This window comes from Cottoperca gobio, chromosome 15, assembly GCF_900634415.1.
Source record: "Cottoperca gobio chromosome 15, fCotGob3.1, whole genome shotgun sequence".
NCBI classification, from domain to species: Eukaryota; Metazoa; Chordata; class Actinopteri; order Perciformes; family Bovichtidae; genus Cottoperca; species Cottoperca gobio.
The window spans coordinates 2,894,680-2,919,477 of record NC_041369.1 but is presented as its reverse complement, the minus strand read 5'-3'; the positions used below and the strand labels follow the sequence as shown (position 1 = coordinate 2,919,477).

At 41.9% G+C, this 24,798-nt stretch overlaps 1 protein-coding gene across 1 annotated transcript in view; it reads left to right on the top strand.

Annotated features, from left to right (window-relative positions):
- Positions 1–24,798, top strand: part of slc24a3 (solute carrier family 24 member 3) — a 102,496-nt gene that overhangs the window by 33,073 nt on the left and 44,625 nt on the right. Inside the window, exon 2 of the mRNA XM_029449470.1 lies at positions 1,352–1,474. Coding sequence (XP_029305330.1) covers positions 1,352–1,474 — 123 coding nt within the window. The remainder of the gene's footprint in view (positions 1–1,351; positions 1,475–24,798) is intronic.

The following is a 24,798-nucleotide window of genomic DNA, read 5'->3' as shown; positions in this document are numbered from 1 at the left end:
TCGGAGAAGAAAGCGTGGGGATTGAAATAAGTTCAGACCTTGAGACGACCACCAGCGGCCAGCCGGACCAAACGCCACAGAGGGACTGACCCTGGAGGGAGGAAGGACACACGAGATGGGAGCTAAGTTAACACAGCTCGGACCTAAGCCTTTTTGACTTCCCAGCCTTCTCCTGCTGTCAGGTTGTCAGAAAATATGATGGATGAAATGAGACTTGGGGCGAGCCTAGCAACAGGAAATCAGAGACTGTTGTACCCACAACTTTACGGCGATCTGACTCCATTGTGGCATCCCATATCAAGCTGTTGCACTTGACTGGTTGATCGCAGTACAGAGCGCCAGGACTCTTGTGGGAGGAGGCAATAGATGATGCTTGGTGCTCAAACATAGTCAAAGTTGACGGACAATGTTTCTCTTCTATTTATCATTTTAAAGATGCCGTCTATTTTACCTGACGAGATAATTCACCATTTTTGTTGCTGCTGTTAAAATTCCTCCTGATGCGAATTCAAAATAATTCACTACAGGAATGGACCACTGTTTTTGTTCCTTGTGTAGCATAAATGGAATACACTGCAACTGCATTAGGTTGTGCAACCCTGTGTTGCACAATGGCAATAAATAATCCTTGAATCCTTGTTGGTGTTCACTGCAGAGCGTCCTGTTCCAGCTCACTGCCTGTCTGCTCTTCCATCTGTCTGTGACATAGCTGTTTGCAAAACGTTGCAAACATTTCACGTTTCTGCGTTTCGATAAATATAGTCTAGCTCAGTGCTATTTATAGTTTCCCCGGCGTTCTCTCCACCTAAGTCAGGGCCTGTTGCATGGTGGGAGAGGAGATGGGATCGGAGGTGGGGCGCTTGAGGATACTGTGACCCAGATGACTGAGCTGGAATGATTGGCCTTGCGGCGCTCAGCATGCTTCTGCACTAATGCTCCCTCAGGATCGTGGTGACACAAGATGCATGTCTCATCTGCCTTTGTTCTGTTGGGACAAGGTTTGGAGTATTCCGGAATGTCAATAAACTACGGAACTAAGAGCTCGTGCATCACAGCCATTAGTCTGTTTTTGCATGTGAGTGCATGAGGGGCATTACAACATTCATCTTTTTGAGAATCAAAAGTCACTACGTAATGTCCATCTGCAGAAATTAGAAACAATATAAGGGTTCTCTGTATTGTTAAGTTTCTTGAATGCAACGTGATACTGTCAGTGTCCTTCACCAAGCAAACTGCCCTGGGACAGAGCTGCCACTAATGATTTGTTTGGTGGTTTGTTTGCAGTGAATAAGTTCTTTATGAAACTATTCTAACCATTCCTCTTTCTCTTTTGTCTTTTTCTGACTCTCAGGATATCATGTGCCCAGTTCCATAATCGAGGAGGGTGTGAAGTGGGAGAGTCGTCACCTTTTACAAGAAGTCTATAACGAGTCAACGCTCTTCTCTGACCCTGCAAAAAACTGCACAGATCCAGGTAAGACCAGATGAGCGGGCAGAACTGTTATGAGGTTTCTGAGGAACAAAGCAGTATAAATAATGTGTGTCTTTGCAACAGAGGTAGAGGGATGTATTTCAGTGTCTCCAAATGCAAACACAGTGTGGGAGTTATGCATTTTCATTGATTAGAACAACCAAATGATAATGTCAAGAGGCTCCCATTACTGTACACACATACCTGCTGTATCGTATTGTGGAGTTTAAGATCTCTTCTATGTCCAAAGCCCAAGATGCCACATTATTTCATTATTCCATTAGGCAAAGTTGTGGCAGAAATGGCCGTGCTTCCATATTGTATTCTTTGGATATGGTTATGGACTTGTGTTATGTCAAATGTGACATCTTATTGTACAGTACTGTTAAATACATTTTGTACACAACTGAGGCGAAGTACTTTTTGGAAATGGCTGGTATTCCCCAGGGAAGTGTACTGGGACTAGTTGTGTTGTGGAGTTCTCTACGACTGAGTGCTGTGATTTTAGCCATGTAGTGTGTGGAGCTCGCTATACATCAATCTACAGGCAGTTCCTAGCGATGAATATACAACTTATATCCAGAGAATTCCACATTTTCAAGGTCCACATTTCTTCCAAGTTCTCGTTTAGAGTAAGTCTATGAGTCTATATTAGTCTATAAAATGCTCATCACAAATTAGATTTTTCTTTTTTTATGCTTTAAATGCTTCATTTCAAATTCAAAGTTATCAAAATTGATGATTATTTTATTGATATACTCCTCAATTAACTGTGTCAGAACTAGTTGCATATAGGGTTTGGGATAAATGAAAGATTAAAATTAATATTTTTGATTTAAGAATAAGAATTGGATTTAAAGTGTGCTCAGCTAACAGCACGGCTCTAGGCGTTACAATAGTGGTGATAGACAATTATCAACCAGATTGCAATTCAATTTTATACTGAGATTCATGGTGACAAGAGGATGGACTTATCTAGCGCCACCAACAGGTCTAAGTTTTTATCCTGTAAAATATTTCAACAACCACTGGATGGATTGCCATCATATTTTGTAATAAACATCCATGGTTCCCAGATGATGGATACTAATGACTTTGGTGATTTGCGCCAACATGACGTACACATTTGGTTTTGAGTGAAATGTCTAAACTATTGGATAGATTGCCATGAAGTTTGGTTCAGACATTAATGCTCCGCTCAGTATTGATTTATAATCAGTTTGGTCATTCCTAAACTTTTCCTCCTGCTATCATCAGGTAAAACATTTGGTTTGTCCAATACTTTTCATTAGCCTTAGTACTTTAGTACTTGTACTAAATGTTAGCATGCTAACAGGCTAACATAAAGATGGTGAACATGGTAAAGATTATCTGCTAAACATCAGCATTATAGCATTTTGATTGTCAAGTTAGCATGCTGACGCTAACATTTAGAGTGTACAGCCACACGGTCTTCTAACTTGGTGACTTGGCTTCATCTTTCACGCACACACACATACACACACACACACACACACACACACACACACACTTACACACACATGCACACAACACACTATCCATTCTCTGGAGGGCTGACTACAGAGAAGCTGAACTGAAGATGTAAACTGAACAGCACTCTCTCTGGTGCGGAGCTGAAGACAAACAGACACAGAGAAAGTGAGGGGGATGTTGACGTTAAGATGAAAGCTGATGAAAAAAACAAACTTCTCCCAGGTAGAAATCTTCTTTGTCCTCCTATAGACTGAACACTGCCAGCGTCACGGTGCGTGTATCCCTGTGTGTCTGCTAGTCTCTTCCTTGGTGTGTACCAAAAGCTCTCATGTCGTATGTTTGTTTTCTATGTCTGTGTGTGTGTGTGTGTGTGTGTGTGTGTGTGTGTGTGTGTGTGTGTGTGTTTTCCCCATGGTGCGGAGTGTGTGAGTGTTTTCCATGTGGAATCCTGGGGCTTTACAAGACTGACGTCCTGCCAAGCACTCTCTTGATCTCATTGTAAACACACCGCCCCCATCTAATGCCTGCATCCATACACACATGCAACGTTCCCCCTGCCTGCAGTTTGGGGTGCAGACACACTGGATTCTGCAGTCTGACTGAATTTGTACGGATGAGCTATATTTAGACAGCAGATAGTTTAAAGCCTGTTTCTGTTTAATTACGCTTTGTCTTCTGAAACACCAATTATCTTAATAGGGATTATTCCTGCTTTCCTGGGCCTTCAAAAAGTGCTCCTTATGCCTCACTCTCTCTCTCTCTTTCTCTGTCGCTCCATTATCATGTGTTCAGCTCTCTCGTCCCCCAGAGCGCTCGCTGTCTCCTGCTTTTTCTTTGTGTTTTTCTTTCTATCTCTGTCTTTTTGTTACATATACAATCGTCAGTTCAATTTCAAGTCACAGAGCAATCTTGTTGCGCACAAGAAAGGCTACAGCACGCACATGCACGTGGACTTGGCATGTACACACACTGAGGAGATACACGCACAAGCATCTTGGTGCCTGTGCTGATGTGTCAAACATGTGCATGTGCACATATCCATCTAAACTAACATTTGATCTAATGTGGAGAATCTAAATCTTCTTAAAACAAGTGAACATTTCAGAAAGAGGGGTTGATTGGATTTAGTTTTATTTGTTCAGCTTCCTGCGAGATTAGACTGAAGACCAAATGAAACGGTCCTTGAATATAGATTAGCCCCTGTATAAGGATCTTTCAGATTGAATTACTGCACAAGAGAATGAGTTTTGTCAGTGTGCTGTCTTTTTCTTTGTCAGAGAGGTAAGGTGTGTACTGGAGGGGAATAAGGGAGTAGGATATTTGCTGGAATGGGTTTAGGGTACATCTACTGGGGAAATAAAATTCAGCTTTTGTCAGCCGCAATTTGGGAAAAATAGCCCCCTATTTGTGGTGGCGCTCACTTAATATTAGGTTCATCTGCAAATACGTAACAATGGAGCTCGGACACGTGACAGAATAACGTTGCTCCTTCTGCTATTAGTTCTGTCTGTCTGGGGACTGTGAGGCTCCATCAAGTGAGCAAATCAGTTGATCTGTACTGAGCTGATTAGAAATGATGTTGTTTTGTGGGAGATACAAGTACATCATGAGGTATGCTGCAAAGATTATGGTCAGGGTTAATCATCAGCACAGTTGGTCAGATGAGATATAAAATGAGTTATGGTTCTTGTGTCTACTAGTTTATCTAGTATTATTAGATCAAACATTTCTTACTGTTTATTTTTGTCATAATTTGGTTTATTTTAACTGTAATAAATATTGACGTGTCAAACTCTTTGAGATACTTCTTTCTTCGATGGACCCATATTTTATTTTACAGGAAGCTTACACAGAAACATGTCAGCATCTATTTAGTATAATGTCTGCAGCTATACAAATGCTGTCTTACTGCATTTTCTGTAATGGTGTCAATTATAGAAATGAGAAAAATGAGCCTGAAACTTCTTTCTTGAGTTTGGGAACATCAGTTTGCCAAAATAATAATTAGCTTTTTCTGGCGCCTTCAACTAGGGCTTCCGTAGTCTTAATCAGGTTATATAAAAATATTTAGGGTTCATTTGTTATTTACCATATTAAAAAAAACATCTTTTCAATTGATTGATTGATGCAAAATGTCAATTGTTCTCCTTTCTATTGCCAAATGATACAACATAATGGTGTAGTCTTTCAGTTAATTTGCAGTTCTAAACTGTTGTCTAGATTGTTTGCGAAGTTCAGGCACACACAGTGATTCCCCGACCAGGGTCCACAGCAACACGTGGCTATAAACTAATCTGGGTTGTAAGCAGAAGCAAATATGCCACAATGATCTTAACCTTTTGGTCATATTTCATAATGACATCTATTCACACACAATCACATAAAAGCAGCAGTTGGTGGGCCGTGCTATAAGCTGCTCCAACAACAGCAATATCCACAAGCCTCTTCTTCATGAAGCCAATGCAGCCTGCACAGGACCAACGGTGAGACATAAAGTTGGTTTCTTGCAAGCTGGGTACTCTTAGCGCTCTGCTTGCATATGTTTTTAACAATTTAATGTGTGCATCAGCAATATGGATTTAATGGATTAATAATTCAGTCTATACCCAAGAGCCCATCCGAGCATCTTGATGTTATTTGTTTTTAGTCCAACCAACAACCAAAACCCAAACATATTCAGTTGACAATGATATTTAACAGAAACAATTAGCAACTCTTCATATTTGAGACACTGGAATGAGTACATGCTTGGTATTTTTGCCTGATAAATGGGTTTGATGTTTAATTAATTAAAACAATCCTTGTTTTAGGACTTAATCCCATCTTAATTAATCGAGGAAAAAAGGAGCATCAAACAAACAACAGGCACACGTGAAAGAGGACATCACGGGTGCCTGCAGAAGTAGATTTGCATCACTAAACACTGGCACTCGACGCTAAACAAAACAAAATGGAAGACCTTAAAAAAAGTCACCGCTGATATGAATATGTAGCAGTTTAGGTTCCATTTTTTCATTAAACCCAGTTTTATTACCTGTGCAGATGAAGAGTAACACTCACTGCTTTACCACATTTGAGAAAGAGTCTGGGGTTAAACTCTCAGTCCTCTTATCTTTCAGAGGAGATATTTCTGAGCATGCCACTGGCAGCAACTGTCTCTCCAGCACTCGTCTGTGCTGAAATTGGTCGGATCAATGGCACTTCCTCCTCTCATCTCACCACACACAGTACACAGACAGTGCAAACGCATCCTTACTCACACACACAGAGGAGCACATGTACACAGACAGGCTTCGACAGGCACACACCCTGGAGGAAATGTGTATACAAACACACACACGCACGTAGACACACATGTATCTGAAGCAAACAACTGTGCGTACATTTTATTTCTATTTTTAGCTTGTGTCTGGCATGGCTGCAACTGGTTTCTTTTGTCATTTTCCATCCTTCTAAGGTCAAATACCGACACACACACACACACACACACACACACACACACACACACACACACACACACACACACACACACACACACACACACATTCAGCTATGATTACACATTATAACAGTGGAGTGTGTTGGATTAGAGATAATCGTGTTTACAATTGCTGGCTTTCTCCTCTCTGCTCATGCACAGCAAAATACAACCTCTGCCTCATTAAAATGTCTGTGTTTTTTTCTCTATTTGTGCCATGGTAGCAATGACGTCTGTCTGTCAATTTACTCTGTGACTCATATCTATTCTCATCTAATTCAGTATCGCTCCATCATAAACAACAGACAAGAAAGATTCTGATGCCTGCAGTGATACCGCAGACTCTATAACTGCCTTATCAGTTACACTTTAGCTCACACTGCTGTCTGTCAAGTCTTAATTAACCATAACAAATGGATTTGTTACAGTCTGATTATACTCCACTTGCACAAATGGGACATCATTTAAAGGGTTATGCTCCTTTGCTCTCTGTTACTCTTCACTCTGCTCTCTTAAATAATTAGAGTGAGAATTTAAAGGAAGTTGAATTACTGACACCATAGAGTGCGCGGGCAGTTCAGCTCTCTTGAGACACGTCAGTGTTACTTTTAGTTATGGACTTTTGACAAAAAGCTATTTAATGCACATAGTTTTACCAGGATATAGTCATATTGCTTTCCAGGGACACCTGTGTACATAATCCAACTAATTCTGGATTTTTGAGGCAGATACCGATGTACCTTGTATTTAGGAAATCTGATCTGCATATATTTGTGGTTTGCTCGCAGCACAGCAAGCGTACTGCAGGTTTTCCAAACATGCAGCTAATTATCTACTTAATGGGACCCTTTTTCCATTACTGCACACTGAGGCTACATGAACCTAAAAGGCAGAGTGATTTGGCAGAATGGAGGCTGCAAAGAATTGCTAAAACTGGATTTCAGAAAACATTTAATGCCTTTCAGTTTCAGGGAGGGAACTTGATTTATAAGAGTTTAAAGTATCTATGTACTGCTCAGTGAACTAATGAGTGTCTGTTATATAGGCGGTAGTGAGTGAATGAATGAGGGAGAGATTAAGGTCACAGCAATTGCCATTCTGAGAATGCTAGCACGCTGACGTTAGCATTTAGCTCAAAACACCACTGTTAGCATGACTGTATTTAGATAAAACATAAGGGGGTTGCTTAAATTATTAGGCATAGCCTAGTGCAGGGGTGTCCAAACTACGGCCCACGGGTCAATTGCGGCCCGTGGGCCGTAGTTTGGATACCCCTGCACTTTTTTAATTGGCCCGCAGCAAATTCTAAAAGTATAATGGAATATGGCCCAGATATAAACTTGCGCTTGAATGTTTTGTACTTCTTAGTTCTAACACAGAAACACAGTTTTGACTTGTCAGCTAACTTAAAACATCAACTGTCAGATAAAGCTTGAGCTTTAGATGTTTACTGATTGCATGTGATGAGAGCACAGATGCCACAGACACCGCACAGCGGTTAACTTTTTGACGATAACTTTTGTGTTACGGAAGAGCTGCTTGGTCTTAGGAGTCTAAAGGGAACAACATAATTCGAACACGAGGACTTTACCACAGAGAATTTCAAGCTTTCCTGTCTGATGTCGATGCTGAATACGGGGACGCACTCCACCGTTCTGATGTGCGCTGGCTGAGTTGCGGCTCCGTGCTGCAGCGGTTTTATTCCCTGAGATCAGAAATCGATCTGTTTTTGAAAGAGAAGGACCGACCTCTTCATGAGCTGAGTGACCCTCCATAGTTGGCAGACCTGGCATGTTTAGTTGATCTTACTGGTCATTTCAACCCTGAACAAGAGCCCATATGTGTGAGCAAACATTTTCTCTGTTAACAAAAGCAGACTGAGAACCAAAATGACCGATAGCATCTCTGTGATGCTCAAGCTTGAGATACCCCCCCCCCGCCCTCCCCCCTTTATACAGGGCTGTGAAGGGGATCACCATCCTGACTAAGAAGCAATCTGAGGCTCCTGTTTTGAGAATGAGCTACAAACCCTTATTGTAACAAATGAAATGAAACCTCATTAATAGAAAGCTGTGATGGAGGCTGTGATGGAGGCTGCCCCCCCCCCCCAATCCCTCCTTGAGCATATTCAATTTTCAAGCATAATCTACCTACATTTGATAGATTTTTTTTAAGGCAATATACCTCACCTTGAGTGGCCCAGCCCTTCAAATATTTTTCTGTATGTGGCCCTCAGTGAAAAAAGTTTGGACACCCCTGGCCTAGTGTATTTGTAATAACCAAATAATAAACACAAATATCTATATCAAATTTCAGGTTAGTTTGGTCTGTTAGCTATCGTTCTATCTTGCTCTGGATCAAAGTTGTGGATAGGTGGTCACAATCCTTTTGCTCTGCTGCCAGTAGAAAGACAAACTAGCGTTGAATTGATCAATTCTATAATAATTGGTCACAGTGCAACATATCCATCATATCAGTGGTGGACAATGCTGACAGGAGCTGATTAGATTTTTAATTAAAGGCAAATGTAAGTAGCTGCAACAACAATTACAGCTACATTCATGCTTTATTTAGACATTACAGCCCATCCCTGATCCAGCCTAGCTGTTGTGTTGCCTGTGGTGCTTGGCAGGGCAGGAGAACAAACAGGTTGTGAAAGGCAGGCAGGTCATGCATCCCCATATGTGTGGAGCCCCGGGGATCCAGCCCGGAACACAAACTGTGGGTGAAGGTAGGAGAGAGGACATGATGCTCCAGCTCCACGTAGTGTATGCCGTTTGTGTGATGATGTGGTGACGATTGCATGCGCTCGCCCCCATGTTAGTGTATATGTATTTGTACCTCTTTGCGCAGGTGTGTGATTATATGAGTGTGTTTACCAAGCCCTGTCACTCCAAGAAAGCTCACTAGGCATAGACTAAACCAGGGGTGGGGAACCTTTTTCCTATCAAGGGCCATTTTCTTTTTACAACATCCTTCGAGGGCCGTACTAATTATTGAACTCATAGCCTCTGCACATTTTTTTTAAGACACAGCTCATCCATTTCACCTTTCTTTTATGCTGTGCAAAAAAGTAACTTTATTATCCATGCATCTTTCTGTTTTATCAGAAATAAACAATCCTTTATTAGTCCCACAACGGGGAAATGGATCTTGTCACAGCAAAAGAATATATGAAGTAAAAAGACAGTACACAATAATTAAATAGAATAAAAAATAATATAAGTACCAAGTGGTTGATAGAAAATAAAGTGAATATTGCATAAATTGTAAAAAGTGAGTATTGTAAATGGCAGTGATAATTGCACAGCAGTGGTGGAATAGTCTGTTCTTGGTGTGGATTATTTTTCATCACCGCAAGTACGTCCACACAAACTAGGCACACTGGCCTTTTACTTCCACATAGAAATAATCGTTCGTCCATTTCTCCTGGAAAGTGCGACATTCCGCATCCACCTTTCTCTTTTTTATGCTCGCCATGCTGCGCTCGCTGATGTCAATGACAGTCTCGTTTAAAATTGACCACAGCACGTTCCGCTTGTGTTGTGTTCAGGGACCCTGACCTTGGCCAGGAAAAACAGTCAGTCGGCCGTTTAAAATATTGCCGTCTAGTTTTTTGCTTGTGGATTTTTTTTGCGTGCGTTTTACAAATTACCTCAAGGGCCGGATCAAATGGATTCAATTCAAATGCAGTTGTATTTTACAGTCAGCAAACAGTTTTAGCCTTATCTATGATTTGTACATCTCTGGAGTCAAATCCAAAATGTTTCCTCTCATAACGTATCACATAGTTTGGTGTCATTACATTACAGTTCATTTAGCTGACACTTTTGTCCAAAGCGACTTACATTAACTGCAAACAATCATGAGGATCAATCATTACTTACAGTTCATCACACCTAGCTATTCTTTTTTCATTTAGCATAGAGACCCTGCCCGGAGGAAGCCCGGGGCCCCCGTCTGGAGCCAGGCCCAGAGGGAGGGCCCGACAGCGAGCGCCTGGTGGCCGGGTTTGCCACGGAGCCCGGTCGGGCACAGCCCGAAGAAGCTACGTGGTGCCTCCCATCCATCCATCCTATGGGCCCACCACTCATGGGAAAAACCGCTGGGGTCGGGTGCGCTGTCACACGGGTGGCAGTGATGGTCAGGGACCTCGACGGACCAGACCCGGGCAGCAGAGGCTGGCTCTGGGGACGTGGAACGTCACCTCTCTGTGGAGGAAGGAGCCGGAACTTTCTTTCTTTGGGTGTTGAGGGGCTGTCTTGGTTGACACGCCTCGTCAACATTGCGTGGAAGTCTGGGACAGTGCCTAGGGGTTGGCAGACCGGGGTGGTGGTTCCCCTATTTAAAAAGGGGGACCAGAGAGTGTGTGCCTACTACAGGGGTATCACACTTCTCAGCCTCCCTGGTAAAGTCTACTCCAAGGTACTGGAAAGGAGGGTTCGGCCGGTAGTCGAACCTCTGATTGAAGAGGAACAATGCGGATTCCGTCCTGGTCGTGGAACAACAGACCAACTCTTTAGTATTGCAAGGACCTGGAGGGGGCCTGGGAGTACGCCCATCCGGTCTACATGTGTTTTGTGGATCTGGAGAAGGCGTATGACCGGGTCCCCCGGGTGATACTGTGGGAGGTGCTGCGGGAGTATGGGTTGAGGGGGTCACTTTTGAGGGCCATCCAATCCCTGTACGCCCAAAGCGAGAGTTGTGTCCGGATACTCGGCAGTAAGTCGGAATGTTGGCCTCCGCCAGGGCTGCGCTTTATCACCAATCCTGTTCGTGATTTTCATGGATAGGATATCGAGGCGTAGTCGTGGAGGAGAGGGGTTGCAGTTCGGTGACCTGAGGATCTCATCGCTGCTCTTTGCAGATGATGTGGTCCTTATGGCATCATCGGTCTGTGACCTTCAACAGTCACTGGATCGGTTCGCAGCCGAGTGTGCAGCGGTTGGGATGAGGATCAGCACCTCCAAATCTGAGGCCATGGCTCTCAGCAGGAAACCGGTGGATTGCCTACTCCGGGTAGGGAATGAGCCATTACCCCAAGTGAAGGAGTTCAAGTACCTCGGGGACAATGGAGCGAGAGATTGGCCGGACAATCGGAGCAGCGGGGGCGGTATTACAGTCACTTTACCGCACCGTTGTGACGAAAAGAGAGCTGAGCCAGAAGGCAAAGCTCTCAATATACCGGTCGATCTTCGTTCCTACCCTCACCTATGGTCATGAAGGCTGGGTCATGACCGAAAGAACGAGATCACGGGTACAAGCGGCCGAAATGGGTTTTCTCAGACGGGTGGCTGGCGTCTTCCTTAGAGATAGGGTGAGAAGCTCAGCCATCCGTGAGAGACTCGGAGTAGAGCCGCTGCTCCTTTACGTTGAAAGGAGCCAGTTGAGGTGGTTCGGGCATCTAGTAAGGATGCCACCTGGGCGCCTCCCTAGGGAGGTGTTCTAGGCACGTCCAGCTGGGAGGAGACCCCGGGGAAGACCCAGGACTCGGTGGAGAGATTATATCTCCTCACTGGCCTGGGAACGCCTCAGGATCCCCCAGTCGGAGCTGGAGGATGTGACCCGGAGAAGGGAAGATTGGGGTTCCTTACTGGAGCTGCTGCCCCCGCGAGCCGATCCCGGATAAGCGGTAGACGATGGATGGATGGATGGATGGATCAGCAAATAGAAAAACAATAGCCTGGTTTACTGAACAACACTAGCAGTTTTTCTGATAAATGTATTTAAAATTTACATTTGAAACAAAAACTAGTATTTTGTAATGTTATTTGATGGACTTGTTTTATATTTTCTTTCAAAAAATATTAGAGTTAAATTAAGAGTATAAAAAATATAAGAGTTCTATATTTTTGTATATTAAGAATACAGGAAATACTGTCTGCATGATGACGTCACATAAATGCAAACTAATGCAATTACTATGGCACTTGGACAGTGTGGCAGGTATGAGAATGGAGCATAAGGTGGGATAAGGTTTGTTGGTTTTTCTAACGTTATAGCAAAAAACTAAAACATTTTGTAACACATGCATTTGAGTGTTCAGCTTCAGTAATTTTAGAATTGAGAAAAAACATTTCAGAAAAACATAGAATTTCCCCTCCCAGCCAAAGGCCAGCAAGCTGCCAGCTTACTGCCATCCAAATTCCAGCCACAGGAAGCGTTTGTAACAATAATCTAATTTTGGAATATTTAATATTTCCAGAACAGTGTTTCCCATTGGGAGGGAAATAGTGCAACATATAAGAATTAAAAGAAGAAAACACTACACAGCACTGTACTACTTCCATACAGAATCTTACAAAAGTATGATATCATTATGTCATGAATGTGTGTTTGAATCTGTTATATATTATGCGTAGTCTGCCACTACGCTTAAATGTCCTCCACATTGGCACATGTACACACACAGTCAGACACACAAACCAAACCACAGACACATATGGAGATTAAGGCTTAAATGTCATATTACTCAGCAGCATAATGGCAAGGCCAGCTACACACGAGGTGTCGGATTTCATCACGAGGTGTCGGATTTCATCAGCGCGCTTGCGTGTGTGTGTGTTTTACTGCTTTCTGCTTGCCTGGATAATCACAGAACCTGGTTTGGAGCTTTGCTCTCTGCTTCACCTTTTGCTGAGCCAGGCTGTACGTTACAAATAGGTGTGAAAGTGTTAGGGAAACTTTAAGTGACTATTTATGTGTAGCTGGGAATAAGTGTGTGTGCTTTAGTCTGTACAGTACATTCTTACCCTCTAATTACATTGGACATTGTTGCTCTTCATCCTCATGGTGCTTGTCTATGGGTTTGAAATGATGCAGAGGCAAGGAAAAGGTTGAATACCTTATACTGTATCTAGAATTCATTGGGCACATATGGAAAGTCATACAAAAGCACAAAATGATGAAATGGTTGTGAAATGCTGCAATAATACTGATACCAAAAGTCTGGATTATATTCACATCATTTGAATAGATTCATCTACTTCAGTGGTCTTCCCTATTTTTTTAGATGAGAGCCACATTGATAGGACAAAGTCAATAGGAGAGCCACTTTTACCGCAAAGTATGAAAAGCTACATCCAGTCATAAAAAGCACGTCTGCTTATTAATCTGTCATCTCACCCAGAACATACAATATGCAATGCAGCCAACCAATACATTCATTAAAAGCAGGATTACCTTAATACTGGGATGATGTTGTCAAACTCTGCAAACAATATTTCTGCTGAAGCCAAAAATCAGTGTTTCACAATTTCTGAGTCTGAGAAGTTTTTTTGCCCGAGCCAAAATCCATGCGATCTCAAAAGATGCCTCAGTTAATCGTTCAGCTGTATTAGTTGTCCTATGTACGAGCCTTTGTTGTCCAGAGACAGAAGAAAGCTGCTCTATTTTATTTATTTATTTACTAATTTCTCTTCCAGGTGCGTAAGTTTTGTTGAATTTTGGATGCGTCGTTTAGAAATGCGGCTCCAAATGACTTCTCTTAAAACCAGAGCGGGTCTGTTTGCACATTAAGCACGAAGGGTTCGACTCGTGGAGGACAAATAAAAACTCCTCTGTCCACTTGTCTTGAAATTTCCTTTGCTCGTCTTGTATGGCTCGTACCTTTCTTTCTTTAACGGGAGCAGCTGTTGTCTGTCCACAAACATCTTCCTGCTCGATTCCGCTGTGGTTTGATGCTCCAAAGACAAATCTTAATTTTCCTCGTTTGTCATGCTTTGTTTCTGTCCAACTGGTGTGCAACTTTTTAATAAGAAATCGATCCATTTTACGTCTGTAGAAACACGTGCTAACTAGCATGAAATGGTGAAACGAGTCGACCGGAGCCAAGCTAACGCGAGTATGAAGTGCCAGGTTGGCCAATTTAAATGTTCAAATTTAGGGATATAAATAATTTTTTAGCAAATGTCCATATTCATAAGCATGCTTATGTTAACATATTTTTAATGAGCTTAAGTTTATTTATTTCTATAATAGTCCACCATGTATCTACCCGTCCAAGAGCACACTCGCCATTGTAGCGCTGGATAGACCGCCAAAACTGGCAACTCCGCAGTGAGTCAGTGTCGGCCGAGCAAGTTTAAATATCTTGTTTCTAGTCTATATTTGCATCTTTTATCAATTATTATTATCAATTATTTGTATTATTTGTAGGCTAATAGAGCAGACACTTTCAGTGTTTTAATGGGTTATATGTAATAGCCCTGCTTGTTTTTAGTGTTTTTATGAAATATCTGTATTGACTCCATAATCATATCTATCACCCCTTTATTTAGCCTGCTGCCATGCGAGCCACCAATTAAAGCTTGGCGAGCCGCAGGAGGCTCGCGAGCCGCGCAATGACTAACACTGATCTACTTGATGACTTTAGAAAAAACTAAATAAAAAAATGACTTGACTGTACTTTTTATTTCTTCTCAGTTAATTAAAAGTACATATCTTAATTAAATCCTTGAGTTTTAGACATTTTTTAACGTATTTGGGCAGCCATGGCTCAGGAAGTAGAGCGGTCTTCCATCAATCAGAGGCAGGTGGCACCTTGTATGGTGTATAGACTCTGCGACCATGAATATGTGTGTGAATGGGTGAATGCTGGCTTGTGTTGTAAAGCCCTTTGAGTGGTCGCTAAGACTAGAAAAGTGCTGTATACGATGCACTCCATTTACCAAAATGCAGTCCATTCCATTGTTGTTGAAAATGTTGAAAGCTATATACAAATGGATTTGATTCTGTGAGATTTGATAGGAATGCTATTAAACCCCCAAGCCACTGAAATAGCATGACAAGGTACATCTTATCATTTTGCGATAAAGAACATTAAGTGTATTTAAAAGTAATACAAATATTTTGTTATTACTGTAAATGTGTAGATTGTACATATGTACATCTGTATATTGTTGGTCTAGAATTGGGACATGATATGGAACTTGTTGGTCTTAGATTAAGACTTGATTTAGGAGTTGCTGGTTTTAAATTGGGACTTGACTTGAGACTAGTTGAACATGAATTGGGGCTTGACTTGGAACATTTTGGTCTTGAAATGGTCGAATGTGTCAGTAAAACAATAAAATACCATAGTAAAATATATAATGATGTGAACACATTCCCTTTTTTCAATGTGCCCTTTATTTCAAGAAAGAAAAATATATCTTTAAGGAAAAGATATAGAGATGATGGTCACACTGGTGATCTCTAGACACACCAGGGACACACATTTATATTGAAAAGCATATTTTGGACAATATGTCACCTTTAAGATTGTTATTTCACTATACATGTTAACATTATATCAGCAGCTTCACACATACACTACATTGCCATGGAATGAAAATTAGCTTGATTTTATGTGTGACTTTTTTTGACATGTCTCAATTAATTATCCTCTTCAATGGCTAGTGGTCAGTGTGAGCAGCACGTCTGACTGATGACTGACAGCGGTGATGTCCTAGAGGCTGATTGGATGCTACATTTAGAAAATCCTTCGAGGTTACTCAAATGGAAGTGTTACTGATCGTAATGATCAAACCCAACTGGAGATCCGGTTTGTGATCTTGTATTAACAAAGCCAGTCGAGTCACCCTCGATACACACTCCAGATCCACACATTAAATTCACATACACACCAACACACTCCAGTCGTACTCCTTAGACACAAATCAATGTTTGTAGCTGTGTTTTAAGCAGACATTTCACTGTATGAAAAAGATAAATGCATGTGGATAATAAAGAACGTCCCACAGGGCTGGATGCAGCTCTGTGGGACATTCTTTATTATCCTCAATTGAATTCACCCCATGGGTGCACACCAAACCTGCACATTCTAAAACTATTGAGTTTCCTGTCAGAGTATAATCCATTGAGGAAATTACTGAGGAGCTGCACATACCCTGTGACTTTGATCTGCTGTTGTGACCAGAGACACTCTGGACACTAGTCCTCTGAAGGATGACCATTGACCTTTTTGGCATGTTTTCATGCTTTTGTCCAAAGTGACTTACAATAAGTTTTCAATGAAGTTTATTCATTGAGAAAGACAATACACAGCTAGTATGTGATGCTGGTAGCTTATTCCCATATAAATGGTAATAATTACTAATCACTTAAATACTATAATTAAAGGAAAATTCTACTGTTCACAGTGTTGTTGTTATTGGTAATACAATCCAGGCAACATTTTTACCATTATAGATATTTTATATTTCATTGCTGTACCTGCTGTAGCATGTGTAGCAAGTTCCCTCCAGTTGAGTTTATTGTGTGGCACAAAGGCAGATATCTTGAAAACTCTATATTTGTACCTGCCCAGATGTATAACCAAACATACATTGTTTAAAAGTGATTGCATCAAACAAGTAAATGCTGACTGCAAATCTAAATTGTCCTCCTAGACATAAAGCTTCAATTGTAAAAAGAAATGCTCAAATCAGAATCAGAATTTGGTTTATTGCCAAGCAGGTTTTCACATACAAGGAATTTGCTTTGGTGTGTAATGGTGCAAACATAAACACAGTAGGAGAAATTTAAAATAAGAGCAAATACAGAATATAAATATAGAAAAAAAGAATGTACAGAATGTAATGAAAAATATGTACAGTATATCTTAATTAAATAACATGTTATAGTAGCAGAAATGTGCAAAATTCTCAGAGGAATGTGCACATACGGAGTATGAGGTAGAGTTTGTAGGGTACAGATGTGTGGTCACAAATGTCATAGGGAAGGGATAGACAGTGTCAGTGGGGGTCTCTGCAGAGGGGAAGAAACTGTTCATATGGCGTGAGGTTTTGGTCCTGATGGACCGCAGCCTCCTGCCGGATGGAAGTGACTCAAACAGTTTGTCCAGGGTGGGAGGGGTGTGCCGCAATCTTACCTGCACGCTTCCGGGTCCTGGAGGCGTGTACAGGTCCTGGAGGGATGGCAGATTGCAGCTGACCACCTTCTCCGCAGAGCGAATGACATGCTGCAGTCTGACCTTGTCCCGGTCAGTGGCAGCAGCGTACCAGATGGTGATGGAGGAGGTGAGGATGGACTCGATGATGGCAAGAAGTGCACCATCATGTATATATGTGTAATTACTATGTATTTCTTTATTTCCTAGTCACTCACTTTTACCTCAGCAATTGGCCTTTTTGGTCTGGATGTGCATGTATACTCCTTTTTTTACACCCCCTTTTTTCTTTCTTTTCAATAAATGTATTTGATAGAGAAGGGAAGGGACAGAGGTAGAGAGGCAACAAAGGTCCCCGGCTGGAATTAGACAGTCAAAGTTGTGGTTATGTGCCATATGCCGTAACCATTCGGCGACCATGGCGCTCTGGACGTGCCCATCTTCGAACTCGACCTTCCACGTTGTTCCTCTTGACTGGCCTTTAATGTCAATAGTTTGCAATTATTTTATCCAAGGTTAATTATTTTAACCGTTTGTCTCACAGTCTGAAGAGACGCAATGCATTGTTGGGGCGGTTGGGTATGTCCACATCGCATACTTTCTAATTCTTGCTAATCTAGTATACATCTGGGCATTTCTCGCATTCACAAAATCCACATGCTATGCAGTTGGAACGCACTACATACTTAATTTTACGTATGCGATATCTAACAGAGCTTCAGAGGAGCAGAGGGCTCCCCCCCCCCCCACTCTCTGCCTGCCTTTATTAGCAACTGGCCTTTATTTGTTTGTGCATGCCACATCCCAGGATAATATTCAAAGCATGAACATTATTTGAATGCCATGTTTAATTTGAGAATTTCTAGTATGGACTTTGTCATCTTGGCAAATACTCGCCAAAAGCATTACCCAAATTCAAATTAAGAGGAGGTCCAATTAGCCAGAATGAGTGGAAACAGTGACACAGACCACTGACTCTGAAGAGAGTGTGACGTGTGGAATGTATTACAGACGTACCAGATGCCCTTACAGACCCCACAGTGTGTGTGTGTGTGTGTGTGTGTGTGTGTGTGTGTGTGTGTGTGTGTGTGTGTGTGTGTGTGTGTGTGTGTGTGTGTGTGTGTGTGTGTGTGTGTGTGTGTGTGTAAAAGAGGTACACTATTTAGGACTCTTCTGCAGCTCAGGCAAGTCTTCAAATCTTTCTGCTGGTGGGAATAGACCCTCCTCCCTTTGCTGCCATGGCAACCAGTGAACTGTGTGACCTGCCAGTGGATGTTGTGTCTATGTGTGTGTGTTCACGCAGTGGTGTACGTTTTGCAAAAAGGAAGAAGTAGCTAGAAGAGAACACACACCATGTCCAATGCATATTTCAGTGCTCTAGCTTTTCCACATCTCTCTCATGTTCATGTTAGTTTCATACCTGGATGCACCTCCCTCTCCCTCTCCCTCTCCCGCTCCGTATTTCTGTCTCTTCTTAAACTGCATCTCAGTTGATAGAAAGCAACAGTGCACAGTGCCAGCTGTTTGGCATACCAAAGGTCTTGTAGCAGTACTTGGCCGTCTCTCGTGCCTCGGCGTGCCGCTCTGCATTCCTCACTCCACGGGGGATGTTAACATTTCAAAACTCTCCCGGTGGAAACGAAGGAGCCGGAGCTAACAGACCAAAGTCAGAGGGTTCAGTGGGAGAGGGACATGGACTCTGGAATACAGAATAGAATAGAGATGTTTTTATCATAGAGATTTGCTTCGGATCTCGGTGCCTCCTGCAGGCAAATGGCTATGTACAGTATGTGTGATATCTCAGTGTTTGAATGAGGAAACTTTATAGGTGTAACTCTGTGTCCAACTCGATCCCACTGACAGAGAGCGTATCGCACAATTTTCACTTTTTTATTCAGGTTTCGTAAGACCATTTACTTTGATCTTTTCTGATCAGCAAATCTTTTTGTTAAAGGTTGGTTGAGGTTATGGAAAATATCATGGTAAAAACTAAGCCATTTCAGATGGATGTTCAGGGATTTCAGGAATGGGGGCATTGTTGTTGGACATTTAGTCGTAACGTATGGAGGCATACATGTCTGGTCAAGCCACTTGTAGAACCGCCTGCATGTTTTATTTCTTTATTAACAAATTTTCATTCAAGAAACCACTGTTTAAGTACATCCAGCTATATTAATACTGTAGGAACAACATTTCAATGTTGGACCTTTGCATGGTAATGTTAATGAGGTTTGGAGAAGGTGTCTTTTCAGTAGCACACACATGCTGAAAATATCAGGTTCCCACTGAAATTCTCCCAGGATAATAGTCTGCTTAAACTAGCGATTAAAATGAATGAATGAATGATAAATGAATTTAGATGGAATTACATGATAAGTAGATCAGCTTATTGTGCTGATAACCAATACCAAACTCTGCACTGAGGAAGGTCGACTGCTAAAGTGTTTCTAAATCTTGCTAACAGACTTGTGAATAGTGACTAAGTCACCAAGCTTTTAGCACAACCTATTTCACAAGGACATGCAAAGGAACTTTGCTGTGTCTGTGACCAGGGCTTAAGGGAGTCCATTTGGACAAAACCTCCTGCGAAATAACAAGATATCATTTTCCAGTATTTATACCAAGTAGCCAACTGTCATGATCTTGGTTTCTGTTTCCTATTTTATTTTGAAATGTTCCCTTCTCCTTGTGTCATGTCTGATATTACTTCCTGCCCTTGTGTTTTCTGCCTATCTCCCCAGGTGTGTCTCGTTCCCTTCATTAGTTTCCTCCTGTGTGTTTGCCTTTCTCTCCCAGCTGTGTCTCGTTCCCTCATTTAGTGTCTGTGTATATATCCCTGTCTGTCTCAGTGTTCTTTGTCGGATTGTCATTCATGTTACGTGTTTGTTACCGCCCCGTGTCTGCCCCGCCCTTGTCTGCCCCGCCCTTGTCTGCCCCGCCCTTGTCTGCCCCGCCCGTGTCTGCCTGTTTGTGTTCTACTCGTCCCCTGATTGGTTTGTGTTGTTTTGTTACTTTGTATTTCTGTATGTTTATTATCTTTTGTTAATAAAGCTCTCTTGTTGGTTAAAATCATCATCCGTTGTACTGCATTTGGGTCCTCACCTTCACCGAACCGTGACACCAACGGGACGTGAACCACGGCCTCAGTCACCTTTTTCCACCAACCTCCTCCCTGAGAGGTTTTGAAGCACTATACCAGTACACACAACCTCCATCTTGCTTTGGAAAGACAACAGATATTATTTGCAAAACCCCAAGTGACATATTTTCACTTGTCAGGACACCAAATAACATAGAGGCTGATTCTTGTAAAGATTTGTGATATTCATATAGAATATGGTTTGGATCACAGCAGCTCACTCCTCTCCTCATTAACACTTAAAGGTTGTCCATTCTCTAAATCAGTAAAAATCTATCAGGATGCTGTCGCTGTTGCAGCGGTGTGGATATCACCAGAAATGGAGGATTATGTCATGACATTACCAACCAGCTACACACACACACACACACACACACACACGCACACACAAACCTCTACAACTATACTTGCTACACTTAATTACAATGTTGTAACTCTTTATCCTTACAGTATCCCTCACAACCCGTATATATGAGGCTTATTTTCTATAGTTTTCACTGAAAATATGCAGGACTGATAATGCTACGGATCAGCCAGAGTACAATATTACAACACACACACACACATTCAGACCCATGCTGCATCTACAGAGTGGTGTCATAATTTGCAGCAGAGATGGGATGTAAAGCTAAATCATGTTAGTCCGGAGTGTGTGTGTGTGAGTTCATGCATGTGGATGAACAATGTGTTTTCGTCTGGTGTTCGTGCACGTGTAAAACAGGGCTGGGGCTTTATGAAGCTCTGCAGACGATAATGGTATAAAGAGGATAGTGTATTCCATGTCGAGAGTGCACATGTAATCTCCCTGTTGGTCAGAGGGAGGATTGTGCTGATTTCATGGTATTAACTCTTGTGCAGAGCATCAAGAGAGAGCAGAGGACTGTACGACGTACAGCAGATGCCAGAAGGTTAGAGAAGCAATTAAAGAGTTGAGGGCGATAAAATTGTATTTAATCTAATTCCAAAACGTGTACATTTCTGGCTTTAGCGCCCCCGAATAATAATAATAATAATAATAATAATAATAATAATTTAAAAAACACTATGCATGCCACTACACCCCATTTTAGTGCCACATATGACTTTGCCAATAATTTGGTGAATGCAATGTAATTATGGCTTCCATGCCTCGTAATTATTCAGACACATAATTATGGGATCTTGTTCTCTTAATTATGAGATGCTACATTGTAAATACTAAATTAAAAAAATTATACTTAAAAAAACAGTACTTTATTATTCACCTTTTTTATGTAACAAATACGTTAATGTAACATATAGTATCTATGTGCCTTGTTGATGAGGCCAGTAGCTGTCGGGAAGAAATTTTTCTTTTGCCGTGAGGTTTTGGTCCTGATGGAGCGATTCAAACAGTTTGCAATCCAGGACAGCAGATTGCAGCCAATCTGTGTAGAGCTGCAGCCTGCCCTTGTCTGTAGCTGCGGCAAACCAGATGGTTTAACTTCTTCAGCTGCCGCAGAAAGAACATCCTCTGCTGAGGGAGCTGATGTTCTACTCCCACTTGAGGTCCTGGGTGATGATGGAACCTCTTATCAGAATCCAACTCTCAATGTGCCTTTTTGGGAAGACGGTTGACTAGAGGAACCTTCTACATTTGGACTTGCAGGTATTAGGGTTAGACCGAGTCTGTGTCAGGGGTCAGAGTTCACCGATGACTCATTAAAACCATTGATACTAAAACAGACAATTCACTGGCAACACTGTGATTATGGGTGAAGTAACATATAACACACATACACACTTGCACTGTGTTTGTCATGTGTACATGCACTGAACCATTCCCACAACCACCTCACTTTGTGTCGTCGTCACAGTTGTCGTATCACCTCCCTTCCACTCTTCTGCATCACACATCTGCACTTCTACACATTCAGTACAGGGTGTCTCTCTCTCTGTCACACACAGTGGTGTCCTGTCACCTGAGCTTTGAGCAGCAGCAGGGGGAGGCGCAGCTGAAGAGAGCTGTTGAAATGCTCTGTGGCAGCACTGCATTAGCACTGGGAACATTTAAAAACAGCAACAAGTGAAGGAGCAGCGCTTAAAACCTACATACGTGTTTGTGTGTGTGTGTGCGTGTGCGTGTGCGTGCATTGGTCATAACCAATCATAGACAGTCATAACCAATCACACAACATTTAGAATGTATCTTTAGTAGTGTGTCGTTGTCTTTCATTTCTGGACAGAAATAGTTATGATCCTGATCCTTATCAGGACTTTTCTTCCCTACCTCCTAACTCGCTCACATAAACCCACTCAATTTGTGTTTGTTTAAGGCAACAATCCACATACATCAGCAATGGCAAATCCTTTAATATTAAATATTGTTCAGTCTTCTTGATGTTTGTCTAGTCCCATGCTGTTTGGGTTACTCCATCATTGTTTCTACAGAGCTTCACTGACTAGGTGAAAAACTGCTCAACCTGCAATATGATGAAGACAGCACAAAAATGCATCAAAATTGTACTATAGTCGTTATACCCGTATGTTATCACAATAGCTATGAATATGAACACAACATATAATGGAAATGAGGGAAAGAAAGACCAAGTACAGAATGGTCCTTTTCCACCCTGACAGGAAAGGAAGATGAGGAGATAAATGAGAGACGCCTGTGGAGGGGAAAAGACAACTAACACGAGTAGCATGGAGGAGAGCAGAGAGAGCAAAGAGAACAGAGAACAGAGAGAGCAGAGAGCAGAGAGAGCAGCGAGAACAGAGAGCAGCAAGAACAGAGAGAGCAGAGAGAGCAGAGAGAACAGAGAGAGCAGCGAGAACAGAGAGCAGCAAGAACAGAGAGAGCAGAGAGAGCAGAGAGGGCAGAGAGAGCAGAGAGAACAGAGAGCAGAGGGAACAGAGAGCAGAGAGAGCAGAGAGAGCAGAGAGAACAGAGAGAGCAGCGAGAACAGAGAGCAGCAAGAACAGAGAGAGCAGAGAGAGCAGAGAGGGCAGAGAGAGCAGAGAGAACAGAGAGCAGAGGGAACAGAGAGCAGAGAGAGCAGAGAGAGCAGAGAGAGCAGAGAAAACAGAGAGCAGAGAGAGCACAGGAGGAGATCACTTGAAGTTTAATTAAGTGGACAACTTGGCTCTAGATAGAAAACGGGTTAAACAGAGCAGTACGTGTAAACTTTCCTGGACAACAAGGCGTGCTGGAGTTGTGCAGACCTGTTTGCATGCAACTGTGAACTTCCTCATCAAGATTTAATTGATGAAAATTAATTCATAGTTCGTTTTGTTTATCTCGTGCATTTTGTAGCAAGATTAGCAAACTCTCCGGCCTCTCAAACCAGCGTTTACATTAACGCATGCAGCAGATTTCTACAAACAAACTCTGACCAAAACACTTGAATTCAGCAGCAAAAAAGAAACGGCTGTAAAGGATCCTCTCTATTCTCTCTGTCTTCTCCTCTTCTTTGTTTCCACTGACGACCTCACGTCCTCTTTACTATACAAGCATTCCACCTCCACAAGTGTGTTTGTAATTAAGCAGCAGGCTCATAGTCACATGCTGTCAGAGCAGCCAATTACACTGGTGCGGTGTCAGTCCAGCTACAGATTGTCTCACATTACTTTCTACTGTTTTCTATTAGCCGTCCTCAGGGTGAGATTTACTGCACAAGTGACTCAAGGTCATTGTTCTGTTCATGGGTATCATATAACTAATTTTTGTACCTACTGTATTGTATTCATGGTCAAGACAATACAGCTAATGTACAGTGCCTGTAAAAGCATTGTGTCGGTTGGAAGTGTAAATAAGTCTGACTTCCACCAGCAGCTTTGTATAAAACTCCCACAGTGTTGTTGTTGCGTAGTACCAGTGACTCTGCTGAAAGTGTGAAAATGCAACATTATGTGTCAATTAAAGCGGCTTTACCTATAAAGAACATCTGAGAGGTGTGATGACTGAATCATCCATAAAATAGAATTCCTCACTCTTTTGTGTAAGGACATATAAATACATCATACTGTAACAAACCCTGTTAGATTAATTAGTTTATCATTTATGTAACACCCACTGTGATCCTTTTAAATGCTTTTTGCGATTCTGCACATCTGATACAATAATAGAAACACAACGAAGGCCAAATAATATCTCAAAAAGTCAACTTGGCTTGTTTTTAACAAACGCTGCACACAAATATAAGCCCAGCGGTGAGAGACACACAGTTTCCAAAGCTACAACCACATATTATAAGCTAAATACATTTTAAATCTTTTCACATTATCTTTATTTATGGGATTGGGCAAAGGTCTGATTCCAGATCCTGAGATGGTCTTATCATATTTTAAATGACTATTCTTAGATG